The following is a 13,596-nucleotide window of genomic DNA, read 5'->3' on the forward strand; positions in this document are numbered from 1 at the left end:
TACCGCAGAGAGTTGTTGATGCCAGTTCATCGGATATATTCAAAAGAGAGTTAGATATGGCCCTCACGGCTAAAGGGATCAAGGGGTATGGAGAGAAAGCAGGAAAGGGGTACTGAGGGAATGATCAGCCATGATCTTATTGAATGGTGGTGCAGGCTCGGAGGGCTGAATGGCCTACTCCTGCACCTATTTTCTATGTTTCTATGCGACGCAGGGTCCCTCGATCCGGACACAGAGCCCCTCGATCCGGACACAGAGCCCCTCGATCCGGACACTGCCCCTCGATCCGGACGCTGAATTCACCTGTTCACATTGTCCGGCTGCAACTCCTGAGCAGGATCAGCTGCCAGCCGGAGGCTGTGCCACTTCTTGCCTCAGTCCCTGGGTGTTTGCCCAGGCTGTGTTTGAGCTGGCAGCGTGGGGGAGAATCACTGCCCCAGGGTGTGATCGGGAGCAGTGCACCCCGGCCCAGTAACTGCGGCTGTTTCCTCCGAATGATAGTAACTGCACCTCACTGCTTCATAACCCCCCACCCCCCGCTCTCCCCCCTGCCCCCCGCTCGCCCCCCCGCCCCGCGCTCTCCCCCCACCCCCCACTCTCCCTCCTGTCCCCCCCCGCTCTCCCCCCTGCCCCCCCGCTCTCCCTCCCGCACTCTCTCCCCCTGCCCCCCGCTCTCCCCCCTGCCCCCCCGCTCTCCCCCTGCCCCCCGCTCTCCTCCCTGCCCCCCCGCTCTCCCTGCCCCCCCGCTCTCCCCCCCCCGCTCTCCCCCCTGACCCCCGCTCTCCCCCCTGACCCCCCTGCTCTCCCCCTGCCCCCCCCGCTCTCCCCCATGCTCCCCCGCTCTCCCCCTGCCCCCCCGCTCTACCCCCCCGCTCTCCCCCCTGCTCTCCCCCCTGCCCCCCCGCTCTCCCCCCTGCCCCCCACTCTCCCTCCTGCCCCCCCGCTCTCCCCCCTGCCCCCCCGCTCTCCCTCCCGCACTCTCTCCCCCTGCCCCCCGCTCTCCACCCTGACCCCCCCCGCTCTCTCCCTGCCCCCCCGGCTCTCCCCCTGCCCCCCCGCTCTCCCCCTGCCCCCCCCGCTCTCCCTCCCACACTCTCCCCCCCTGCCCCCCCGCTCTCCCCTTTGCCCCCCTGCTCTCTCCCCCCCCGCTCTCCCTCTGCCCCCCCCATGCCCCACTGCTTCGCCCCCCGTGCCCCCCACACTCCCCTCGCCCCCTCCTCCAATTCAAACGGTGAGATTTGAACTCATGACCTCGGGGTCATAGAAACATAGAAAATAGGTGCAGGAGTAGGCCATTCGGCCCTTCGAGCCTGCACCACCATTCAATAAGATCATGGCTGATCATTCCCTCAGTACCCCTTTCCTGTTTTCTCTCCATACCCCTTGATCCCTTTAGCCGTAAGGGCCACATCTAACTCCCTCTTGAATACATCCAATGAACTGGCATCAACAACTCTCTGCGGCAGGGAATTCCACAGGTTAACAACTCTCTGAGTGAAGAAGTTTCTCCTCATCTCAGTCCTAAATGGCCTACTCCTTATCCTCAGACTGTGTCTCCTGGTTCTGGACTTCCCCAACATCGGGAACAATCTACCCGCATCTAACTTGTCCAGTCCCATCAGAATCTTATATGTTTCTATGAGATCCCCTCTCATCCTTCTAAACTCCAGTGTATAAAAGCCTAGTTGATCCAGTCTCTCCTCATATGTCAGTCCAGCATCCCGGGAATCAGTCTGGTGAACCTTCGCTGCACTCCCTCAATAGGAAGAATGCCCTTCCTCAGATTAGGATACCAAAACTGAACACAATATTCCAGGTGAGGCCTCACTAAGGCCCTGTACAACTGCAGTAAGACCTCCCTGCTCCTATACTCAAATCCCCTAGCTATGAAGGCCAACATACCATTTGCCGCCTTCACCGCCTGCTGTACCTGCATGGCCAACTTTCAATGACTGATGAACCATGACACCCAGGTCTCGTTGCACCTCCCCCTTTCCTAATCTGCTGCCATTCAGATAATATTCTGTCTTCGCGTTTTTGCCACCAAAGTGGATAACCTCACATTTATCCATATTATACTGCATCTGCCATGCATTTGCCCACTCACCTAACCTGTCCAAGTCACCCTGCAGCCTCTTAGCGTCCTCCTCACAGCTCACACCGCCACCCAGCTTAATGTCATCTGCAAACTTGGAGATATTACTCTTAATTCCTTCATCCAAATTATTAATGTATATTGTAAATAGCTGGGGTCCCAGCACTGAGCCCTGCGGCACCCCACTAGTCACTGCCTGCCATTCTGAAAAGGACCCGTTTATCCCGACTCTCTGCTTCCTGTCTGCCGACCAGTTCTCTATCCACATCAGTACATTACCCCCAATACCATGTGCTTTAATTTTGCACACCAATCTCTTGTGCGTGACCTTGTCAAAAGCCTTTTGAAAGTCCAAATACACTGGTTCTCCCTTGTCTACTCTACTAGTTGCATCCTCAAAAAATTCCAGAAGATTTGTCAAGCATGATTTCCCTTTCATAAATCCATGCTGACTTGGACCGATCCTGTCACTGCTGTTCAAATGCACCTATCAGCTGGCAAGGTCACGGAACTGGATTCAGTAGACAAGGATTATTTTTTAATAATTTTACATTTTCTTCTGTCTCTCCCCTCCCCCTCTGTCTCCCCTCCCCCTCTCTCTCACCTCCCCCTCCCCCTCTCTCTCACCTCCCCCTCCCCCTCTCTCCCCTCCCCCCCTCTCCCTCTCTCACCCCGCTCTCTCCCCTCCCCCTCTCTCCCCCCTCCACCTCTCCGCCTCTCTCCCCCTCCCCTTCCCCTTCTCTGTTCCCCCCTCCCCTCTCCCCCACTCTCTCCCCTCCCCCTCTCTTCTCTCTCCCTCTCCCCCTCTCTCCTCTCTCTCCCCCCTCTCTCCCCTCCCCCTCTCTCCTCTCTCTCCCCCCATCCCCCGCTCTCTCCCCCTCCCCTATCCCCGCTCTCTCCCCTACCCTCTCTCCCCTTGTCTCTTCCCCTCCCCCTCTGCCCCCATCCCCCCCTCTCTCCCCCCATCCCCCGCTCTCTCGCCCTCCCCCTCTCTCCTCTCTTTCCCCATCCCCCACGCTCTCCCCCTCCCTCTCTCCCCCCTCCACCTCCCCCCTCTCCCCCTTCCCCCTCTCTCCCCTCTCCCTCCTCCTCTCCCCCTCCCCTTCCCCCTCCCCCTCCTCTTCCTCTCCCCCTCCCTCCTCCTCTCTCTCCCTCTCCCTCCCACTCTCTCCCCCATCCCACTTTCTGTCCCCCATCCCCCCTCTCTCTCTCTCCCCATCCCTTGCTCTCTCCGCAAACCCCCCTTCTCCCTCTCCCCTCCCTCCATCCCCAACTCTCTCCCTCCATCCCCCACTCTCTCCCCTCCCCTGCTCTCCCCCTCCCCCTCTCACCCACGCCCTCTCCTCCCTCCCTATCTCTCTCCCCCCCCCCTCACAGATGTCCACATGGCTCTCTGTTGGCAGGAGGTGGGCCTGAACCTCTTGTGTAAACGGCCTTTCCTGGAGAGACAGACCACCTACACGGAATGTTGCTGCCAGTACGGGGAGGCCTGGGGAATGGACTGTGCCCTTTGCCCCACCAGAAATACAGGTAATGTCGCCCTCTGACCCCCTGCCTCTGACCCCACCATCTAGTGGGTCAGCATCTCCTGCCTCTGACCCCGGCCCCCTGACTCATCCCACCGTGAGGGGTCAGCACCCAGGAGAAGACAGGGGAGATGACTGGGGGACAATGGTTGAGAATGGGGAAAGTTTGTGAGTGTAAAGGAGGCTGAACTCTCTCTCGCTGTGTCCACAGATTATCACAACGAATTGTGCAACTACCTGACTGCGGCTGTTGGTGAAGAAGATGGTTATCCTTACGGGCTGGAATATGAAAATTATGGGCTGCAATTTGGAGCCGAGTTCTTGCCTGATTCTCTCGACAGCTACGACCCGCGGGAATACGATCCAATCCCGCCTCAGCTTGGCGACGGCAGAGGCTACAGGCCGCCAGACCTCGAGCCGTTCCAGCCACGAGAGACTCTGCCCAGGAGCCCGGTGTATGACTCGCGTGACCTACGGTCTGGGCTGGTGTACCGGGGGGAGAGCTCGCCCGTTCGCTCTCGCTATCAGCCACGAGCCCGGCATGCCGGACAAGGCTACAGCACAAGGAGCGCACAGGCCGGTCTCCCGGAGCCAGAATCGGCACAGCCGTGGCCTCGGTATCGGCACCGGGCTCCTGCACTGGTCCCAGAGTTCCGTCCTCCCAACCTCCCTCTACTCATCAGCAGCAACGAGGAATATGAGGGTAAGTAAAGAGAGGCGGGAATTGTCCCCACTGAACTGTCGACTGACATCACTGGCAGTCCCTCGGGCTGAGGGCTTGCTTCCTCACTAACAATGAGTACTCAGGTGGCTGAGGAAGATGCCTATGCGTGGATTTTTTTAACGTGGGGTGACCACACGGGCTTGACAGAGCGAGGCCTTGGTCCAGGGGCAAGGGTTAACCAGGACAATTGGAGACCAGCTCTGTAGCATTCACCAATACACACACACACACACTCAAACACACTCCGCCTTCCTGCTTCCTCTCTATTGTGTTCCTGACACAGATGAGGCTGCACACAGGGAGGTTAAAGTAACAGTGTCCTCAGTCTTTAATAAGACACTCCAGAGTGAGGAACAGGCCTTAGGGGCTGGCTTATATACAGTGCTCCCAAGGGATGCTGGGATCCCTTGGGACTTCAGGGGATGCGCTCCCTGGTGGTGGAACATGGGAGTGCATGCTTTACAGATACACAACTTCACTCCCCCCGCAAAGTCAAAGTGAAAACTATTTACAAGGTGAGGCGGTTGGGAGCCTTTCTTTCCCTGGTGGACTGCCTCTGTACAAATATCTGTTCCGGTGTGTTGGCTGTGACCTCGCTGGGCTGGCATGTTGTTGGCCCTGCAGGGCTGCTGGGTGAGCCTTGCCTTGCTGGGTTGTTGGGCGTGATGGGTTCGATTTCCTGGTCCGGCGTGGTGTCGTTGATCCTTTGGGTGTGTGTTGTGGGCTCGAAAAAGGTGGTGTCTCTCCGGGCGCGTTGCTCAACTGAGCACATACGCTGCATTGCCGTACACAGGACTCTAAGTCAGAGTCGATACCGGGCCACCACACGTGGGATCTGGCTATCGCTTTCATCATTACTATACCCGGGTGTGTGCTGTGGAGATCCGAGATGAACGTCTCCCTGCCCTTTTTTGGTCGCACTACGCGGTTACCCCACTACAGGCAGTCTGCCAGAATGGACAGCTCGTCCTTTCGCCGCTGGAATGGCTTGATTAGCTCTAGCATTTCAACGGGGATGCTGGCCCAGCTCCCATGCAGTATGCAGTTTTTTTACTGGGGACAGCAGAGGATCTTGGCTGATCCAAGTCCTAATCTGGCGGGCCGTGACAGGTGATTTATCATTTTCAAACGCTTCCATGACCATCAACAAGTCTGCGGGCTGCGCCACCATCAACAAGTTTGCAGGCTGCACCATTTCCACCCCCATGGTGGGCAATGGTAGTTGACTGAGAGCATCTGCACAGTTCTCAGTGCCTGTCCTGTGGCAGATGGTATAGTTACACGCTGATAGCGCGAGTGCCCACCTTTGTATGCGGGCTGAGGCATTAGTATTTATCCCCTTGTTTTCAGTGAACAGGGATATGAGGGGCTTGTGATTGGTTTCCAGCTCAAATTTGAGGCCAAACAGATACTGATGCATTTTCTTTACCCCGAAGACACACGCTAATGCCTCTTTCTCAATCATGCTGTAGGCCCTCTCGGCCTTAGACAAGCTCCTGGAGGCATAGGCGACAGGTTGCAACTTCCCCGCAACGTTAGCTTGTTGTAATACACACCCGACTCCGTACGACGATGCGTCACATGCTATCACAAGTCTTTTACACGGGTTATACAATACAAGCAGCTTGTTGGAGCATAAAATGTTTCTGACTTTCGCAAAAGCAATTATTTGTTTTTTTCCCCCATACCCAATTCTCACCTTTGCGCAATAACACATGTAGGGGCTCTAACAGGGTGCTTAACCCCGGTAGGAAGTTACCAAAGTAGTTGAGGAGTCCCAGGAACGACCGCAGCTCCGTGACGTTCTGTGGCCTGGGCGCGTTCCTGATAGCCTCTGTCTTGGCGTCTGTGGGCCGAATGCCATCCGCCGCGATCTTTCTCCCCAAAAGCTCCACTTCTGTTGCCATGAAGACACATTTCGACCTTTCAGCCGCAGCCCTACGCGATCCAGTCGCTGGAGGACCTCCTCCAGGTTTTGTAGGTGCTCGACGGTGTCCCGACGCGTGACCAATATGTGGTCCTGAAAACCCACCGTGTGTGGTACCGACTTGAGTAGGCTCGCCATGTTTCTCTGGAAGATCGCTGCAGCCGACCGAATTCCAAACGGGCATCTGTTGTAGATGAACAGTTCCTTGTGCGTGTTGATGCAGGTGAGGCCCTTCGAAGACTCCTCCAGCTCCTGCGTCATGTAGGCCGAAGTAGGTCGAGCTTGGTGAACGTCTTGCCTCCTGCCAGCGTCGCAAATAGGTCGTCTGCCTTATGTAGCGGGTATTGGTCCTGTAGCGAGAAACGATTAATAGTTACTTTATAATCGCCGGAAATCCTGACCGTGCCATCACTTTTGAGTACTGGAACAATCGGGCTGGCCCACTCGCTGAATTCCACTGGGGAGATGATGCCCTCGCATTGCAGCCTGTCCAGCTCGATTTCCACTCTCTCCCTCATCACGTGAGGTACTGCTCGCACCTTGTGGTGAATGGGTCGTGCCTCTGGGACCAAGTGGATCCGTACCTTCGCCCCAGAAAAGTTTCCAATGCCTGGCTCAAAAAGGGAAGGAAATTTGTTAAGAACCTGGGTATATGAGGCCTAATCGACATATGATAGCGCTCGGATGTCATCCCAGTTCCAGCTGGTTTTACCCAGCCAGCTCCTTCCAAGCAGTGTGGGGCCATCGCCCGGGACAATCCAGAGTGGCAGTTCGTGCACCGTGCCCTCGTAGGTGACCTTGACCATGGCGCTGCCCAGGACAGTGATAAACTCTTTGGTGTACGTTCTCAGTTTTGTGGGGATGGGGCTCAGGGCTGGTCTGAGTGCCTTGTTGCACCACAGTCTCTCAAACATCTTTTTACTCATGATGGATTGGCTAGCGTCAGTGTCCAGTTCCATGGCTACGGGTGAGGCATTCAATTTTATGTTTAGCATTATAGGTGGATATTTCGTGGAAAATGTGTGCACCCCGTGTATTTCAGCATCTGCCTCCTCTCTCTGAGGCTCGAAATTGCTTTGATCCACCATGGACCGATCTTCCTCTGCCATGTGGTGGTTAGCAGGTTTTGCAGAGCTTGCAGCTCATCTGCAAGCTCGTTGGAGGTGCCCCATTGTTCCTCTTGAAAACATACCCTTTGAAGCGGCATGAATAGGCTGAATGGAAGCCTCCACAATGCCAACAAGGTGTGAATTGCCTTTCATTCATCCTTTGTTGGGGACTCTGAGTCATCTGGGTCACCTGAGGCCTGCTGGCAGTTGCAGACTCGTGGGTTCTGCCCTGTACATTTCTGCTCACAAACACAGTTCCAGTTGCTAGCACTTGTGTGCTGAGAGATTTGTTTGGTGTTATCATTGGTGGACATAAATGCCTGTGCTATCGCAATGGCCTTATTGAGGGTCGGTGTCTCTACAGTCAAAGGTTTTCATAGGATGGTCTCGTGGCCAATGCCCAGTACAAAAAAGTCTCTGAGCATTTGCTCCAGGTAGCCATCAAACTCACATTGTCCTGCAAGTCACCTTAGCTCGGTGAAGTAGCTCGCCACTTCCTGACCTTCAGATCGCTGGCACGTGTAGAACCGATACCTCGCCATCAGCACGCTCTCCCTCGGTTAAGATGCTCCCGAACCAGTGTACACAGCTCCTCATACGACTTATCTGTGGGTTTCACCGGAGCCAGAAGATTCTTCATGAGGCTGTAGGTCGGTGCCCCGCAGACTGTGAGGAGGACCACTCTCCTTTTTGCAGCGCTTCCTTCTCCGTCCAGCTCGTTGGCTACAAAGTACTGCTCTAGCTCTCCAGGATGCCCAAAGTTTGCTGCATCTTTGCGTTGGATTCGTATTCTCGTCGCCAGTTATTGTGTTCCTAACACAGATGAGGCTGCACACAGTGAGGTTAAAGTAACAGCGACCTCAGTCTTTATTAAGACATTCCAGAGTGAGGAACAGGACTTAGGGGCCGGCTTATATACAGTGCTCCCAAGGGATGCTGGGATCCCTTGGGACTTCAGGGGATGAGCTCCCTGGTGGCGGAACATGGGAGTGCATGCTTTACAGATACACACCACTCCCCACAGAACCTCTCTCTACCGGGCGTCCATAGTACGCAATGTGGGCCTCACAGCCTCGCTCTTGGTCCGTGCTGTGTCTTCCCTTGTTCTTCTCCACACTCCGACCTCTCCGTTCCTCCGTGCCTCGTCCACCTTCTCCTCTCCCGTCCCGACCTCCGCTCCTCTCCCATCCCGACCTCCACTCCTCTCCCATCCCGACCTCCGCTCCTCGCCCGTCCCGACCTCCGCTCCTCTCCCATCCCGACCTCCGCTCCTCGCCGGTCCCGACCTCCGCTCCCGTCCCGACCTCCCGTCCCGACCTCCCATCCCGACCTCCGCTCCCGTCCCGACCTCCTCTCCCATCCCGACCTCCGCTCCTCTCCCGATCCGACCTCCGCTCCTCTCCCGTCCCGACCTCCGCTCCTCTCCCATCCCGACCTCCGCTCCTCTCCCGTCCTGACCTCCGCTCCTCTCCCGTCCTGACCTCCGCTCCTCTCCCGTCCCGACCTCCCGTCCCGACCTCCCGTCCCGACCTCCCGTCCCGACCTCCGCTCCTCTCCCATCCCGACCTCCGCTCCTCTCCGATCCCGACCTCCGCTCCTCTCCCCTCCCAACCTCCGCTCCTCGCCGATCCCGACCTCTGATCCTCGCCGGTCCCGACCTCCGGTCCTCTCCCATCCCGACCTCCGCTCCTCGCCGATCCCGACCTCCGCTCCTCGCCGATCCCGACCTCCGCTCCTCTCCGGTCCCGACCTCCGCTCCTCTCCGGTCCCGACCTCCGCTCCTCTCCCATCCCGACCTCTGATCCTCGCCGGTCCCGACCTCTCCGTTGTTAATTCTGTGGCTGCGTTGGTAGCTTTGTTTGATTTCTCCACAGCTCCAGCCTGGCGCCCCAAACCCCGGACTGCTCCTCACTGTCCCACACACTCACTGTTCACCTTCAGTTCCCTCTTTCTGTCCCAGTCTCTCCCTATTGCTTCTATCACCTAATCTCCGGCCTTTACATATTCTCGAGTCCCTTTCTCCTGCACACCATTCCTCCTCTCCCTCCCCCTCCTCCTGCCCCCCCCCCTTCTCCTCCTCCTCCCCCCCCTCCTCCCCCTCTCCTTCCTCCCCCTCCCCTCCCCCGCCCCTCCCCCCCTGCCCCCTCCCCCCAGCTGCGGGTCCAATCGTGATGAAACGTGCTAGCCGTAGGCAGTATCTCCTTTCTGTCCCTTGCCCGGTCCGGATTCTTGCTCTATTTCCGCTCTCGGTTGGTTGTTTTTTGGAAAAGGCTGGCCTTTTGCAGAGCTGTTGTGGTGAGGCTGCGGTTCGCACTGGGGGCGGGCGGACATGTCACGGCCTGTGATAGGGCCCACGTCCATTAACTCGGAGTCAGTGGGAAACCATGGTGACCCACTCTGAATGTGCAGACTAACATCCTCTGCCTTTGATCGCAGGCCGCTTCCAACGTTACCAGGGCCTCCAGGCAGAAGAATGTGGAATCCTGAATGGCTGCGAGAACGGGAAGTGTATCCGTGTTCCCGAGGGCTTCACCTGCGACTGTTACAGTGGCTACCAGCTCGACATGACCAGGATGGCGTGTGTCGGTACGGCGGGGGGGGGCAGGGGGGAGAGTTCCGGGCAGTGGGGGAGGGGGTTACTGGGGTCAGTGGGGGTGGGGGGGGAAGTGAGCCGGGGGGAGGAGGTTGGCGATCACTGCTGACCTCGGATGCCGCGCTGACTCCGAGCGCTGACCTTGGACATCGCCCTGACCCCGGGCGCTGACCCCGGACATCGCCCTGACCCCGGGCGCTGAACCTGGATGTGGCACTGACCCTGGGCGCTGACCCCGGACGCCGCCCTGACCCCGGGCGCTGACCCCGGACGTGGCGCTGACCCCGGACGCCGCGCTGACCCCGGACGCAGTGCTGACCTTTGACACGGCACTGACCTCTCTCCCTCCGGTTGCAGATATTGACGAGTGCGAAGAGGTGGATGACCCCGGGACGCTCTGCAGAAACGGCAAGTGCGGTAACACGGACGGGTCCTACCGATGTATCTGCTTGCGGGGTTACATGTTGTCACGGCAACCCAACTACTGCATCCCAATGCAGCGGAGAGCGTGAGGAGCGGGCCCGTGAAACCAAAGATTCAGACTAGCGATCAATTTCACGTTTATCAGACAAGGGGAGTGTTGTAGAATAATCAGGGTGGGAGCTATTTAATTTACTGCTATTTAATTGATATTGGATAATACCAGGGAAGGAATGTTACATCTGCCCAGCCCCATAAAATAAGAGAGAGATCCTAGCACTTGAGTTCTTTAGGCTCCTGAACCCAGTCTTTAACCAGGATTCTCTTGGGCTTTATTCCAATAGCCGTGGACTCAATCCCAAACCCTCTCTGTGTCCCCACATACAGAGGGGGCTTTCCTTTTGCTTGGAGTGGGAGGTCTGGCGTTTCTAGGCCCTTTGCCAGTAACAGAAATAAGTTTCTAAAGATCTAGAAATACCTGGTTTGCAAGCCCTGAACTGATTTTACAAAATGTCATTGCACGATGGGTTTGACCGAACATTTGCTCCAATAGGCTGCGCTGGTCCACTGTTGGTTTAACTCTGGAAAAGTCCTGGTCAGCAGGGTAAGGATTTCTCACTGTGCAACCGTACACAGTCACTATTTATTCAGCAGGGTTCTCGCTCCAGAAAACTCCTAAAAGTTCCCACTCCTCACGGCCAATCCCAGACGGTGAAATTGACAGACTATTCGACTAGAGAAGCACCCAGTCCAGGCCTGGTGCTGCGATGCCCATCGATACACTGGATAGTGATGAGGTGTGGGTGACCTGGCTGATTTCCCCCTCCTTGCCCAAGGGGTTTTGAAAGTCCCAACTGAATCAGCATAGACAGGGGATCAAACCTGGGCTGTATAACTCAGAGAGCCCCACTGGCACTCACAAAACATCAGGCAACAACCTGCCCAGTGCGTTGACAGCAGTCTCTCAGAGGGATCACTGAGGGATTGGAGTTGATGATATGTCACAGATACAGTAAAGTTTGGGTAATCTGACTGGTGTTTGAGGTAAATCCTGGTTAAAATCTCCGAGGACCCTGTGATCTGGAGCTTATCCCGGCTCCTAATCGCAGTGAGTGCAGATTCTGCCACTTGATTCAAAGCATAAACCTCCCTCTGCTCCTGTTAATCCCACCTGAGTCACCGCTTCTAATCTCTCCTTTGGCTCAGAGTTCAGATGACCATGTAGTGTTGCCACACCAGCTTGACCAATCCTGCAGTTAAATGTGGACACCAAGAGTTCGTGGTCCACGTTTGCCCAACTGGTGTGTGTTGGGATTGTCTCATCCCAAATCCCACATGGAACAGGCATCAAACAAATCTTGACACTGCTGTGTCTGACCCCTTCCTCGTAGCCCTCCCCCAATTCCCTAATCCTAGCTCTATCCCAGAGGATGCTGTTCCTATCCTTGATATTAGGGCCACTCCCGCAGGAAGAATCATTTGCATTTCTCTTCTAACGCATCTTTGTGCTGAGATCAAAACATTGGGAACCAACCAGATTCTAAACAGAGGTGTTTCTAAAAGGCACATTGCCAATAAAATCCAGAAGGAGTAAAACTGAGACAATAATTAGAAACATTAAGGGGTTTATCTGCATTTTCACACACCACACAATCTGTGGTGAGCAAGCCCACAATTGGCTCCATGAATGTGGTCTCACACTGGACCTTTCCCACGTTTTGCCACAATATCCCAGTTTTAGGGTTGTGCTGGAGTTGAGGTATATTGGGGAGCTCGCCAAATATTCCACAAACTTTGCCTCTTGTGTTGGGCTGTGTATATCCTTGTACTTTCACTATAAAGCTCCATATTTTGTATATGTTTGTTTATGAATAATGAGGACATCTTTATGTTTAAGACGTTTGGTTTGATGAACTGTTCCTCTACTTTGTTAATCAACTCACATTAAAACCTGAAACAAAATATCTCCTGATTATTCCGAGGCTGATTTTGAGCTGTTAGCACCAGATGAATGTGGGAGTTTTGAACAGGGAGGTCATTATTTTCCCATTTGTTCTCAGGATATGGACATTTATTGCTTCTCCCGAGTTACCCTGAGAAGTTAGTGGAGTGTAACTGATGGTTTAAGTCCCTTCAATCGGGTTTATGAGTCGAGTGTTGGACAGACTGGGTAAAGGCAGGTTCATGGATAGACTGGGTAAGGGCTGCAGGTTTACATCTCTGAAGGTCATTCAGTCAGAGTTGGATTTAAAAAAAATCCGACAGCTTTTGTGACCATTTGCTTTTCCGCTGCCATCAAATTTATCAGATTTATTGAATTCCGTTTCACAGTTTACCCGAATCTCTTGGATTCCAATTGGTCGCTGGTGAGTGAGCTGGTTTAACATGAGCTGCTGCAATTAGCCGAGGCAGCTCTAGTTTAAGGATTAGAAGAATCAGCTTGGGTTCCCAATCCTGATCCCGATCCAATGCCCAAGCCCCGAGTGAGCATGTTTGGTGAGGACAGTTTCAGGCTCCTGCTGACAGAACGGGCACTCTCTGTCCAGCCTCGTGAACAACGGACATGAATGGAATTACTGTTTAACCTCTGCACATGGGCCACCTGCCTTGTTCTGCCCCTCTTGGGCCCGGCATTTGTTGGGATGGCACTTGGCTCGTGGGCCCAGGCAAAACTAGAACTGACCTGGGTTAATAGTCCCAGTAACATAACCACAACACTGCTGTACCCAGTATAAAACCCAGTGTGTGAGAGAAAGGGGTAGATTTAAGTCAACAGTTTGTATACAATTGACAGCAGAAATCATGACTGATGATCATTGAGATATAATCCAGACTATCGCGGAGCTTGTAACTGCAGAAATGCTGTTACCCACAGCAATCCTCATTATTTGGTAGTGAACCATGTTAATGCACAGAATTCCAGCTGATCCTGTCTCATGGGTTTCCAGACCCCCACATCAGGTGTTACGGGCTCCCAAACAGGCCATCTCAGGAAGGAATACATTGATAACACTGCGCGTTTGAGAGAGAAATGAAAAATAACTCGGCATTTTTGAAAACATCTTTTTTCCAAATGAAATTGAAAGGTTAGCTTCACGGAGACCGTTTGACCTTCTCTGGAACCAATCTTCCCATGACCTTCAACCCAAGCCAATCGCTGCTTCCCTCAGTCTTCCATTTCTCCCACAAAGCCCAAGTTGAT

The 13,596-nt window shown here is 55.0% G+C and overlaps 1 protein-coding gene across 1 annotated transcript in view; it reads left to right on the forward strand.

Annotated features, from left to right (window-relative positions):
- LOC139239115 (latent-transforming growth factor beta-binding protein 4-like) overlaps nucleotides 1-12,358 on the forward strand; it is a 31,364-nt gene extending 19,006 nt beyond the window's left edge. Inside the window, exons 7-10 of the mRNA XM_070867637.1 lie at nucleotides 3,473-3,625; nucleotides 3,833-4,324; nucleotides 9,818-9,967; nucleotides 10,332-12,358. Of these exons, the coding sequence (XP_070723738.1) occupies nucleotides 3,473-3,625; nucleotides 3,833-4,324; nucleotides 9,818-9,967; nucleotides 10,332-10,486 (950 nt within the window). The 3' untranslated portion in view covers nucleotides 10,487-12,358. The remainder of the gene's footprint in view (nucleotides 1-3,472; nucleotides 3,626-3,832; nucleotides 4,325-9,817; nucleotides 9,968-10,331) is intronic.
- Nucleotides 12,359-13,596: the final 1,238 nt, after the last annotated feature.

The sequence above is a fragment of the Pristiophorus japonicus genome, chromosome 26, assembly GCF_044704955.1.
Source record: "Pristiophorus japonicus isolate sPriJap1 chromosome 26, sPriJap1.hap1, whole genome shotgun sequence".
Taxonomy (NCBI): Eukaryota; Metazoa; Chordata; class Chondrichthyes; family Pristiophoridae; genus Pristiophorus; species Pristiophorus japonicus.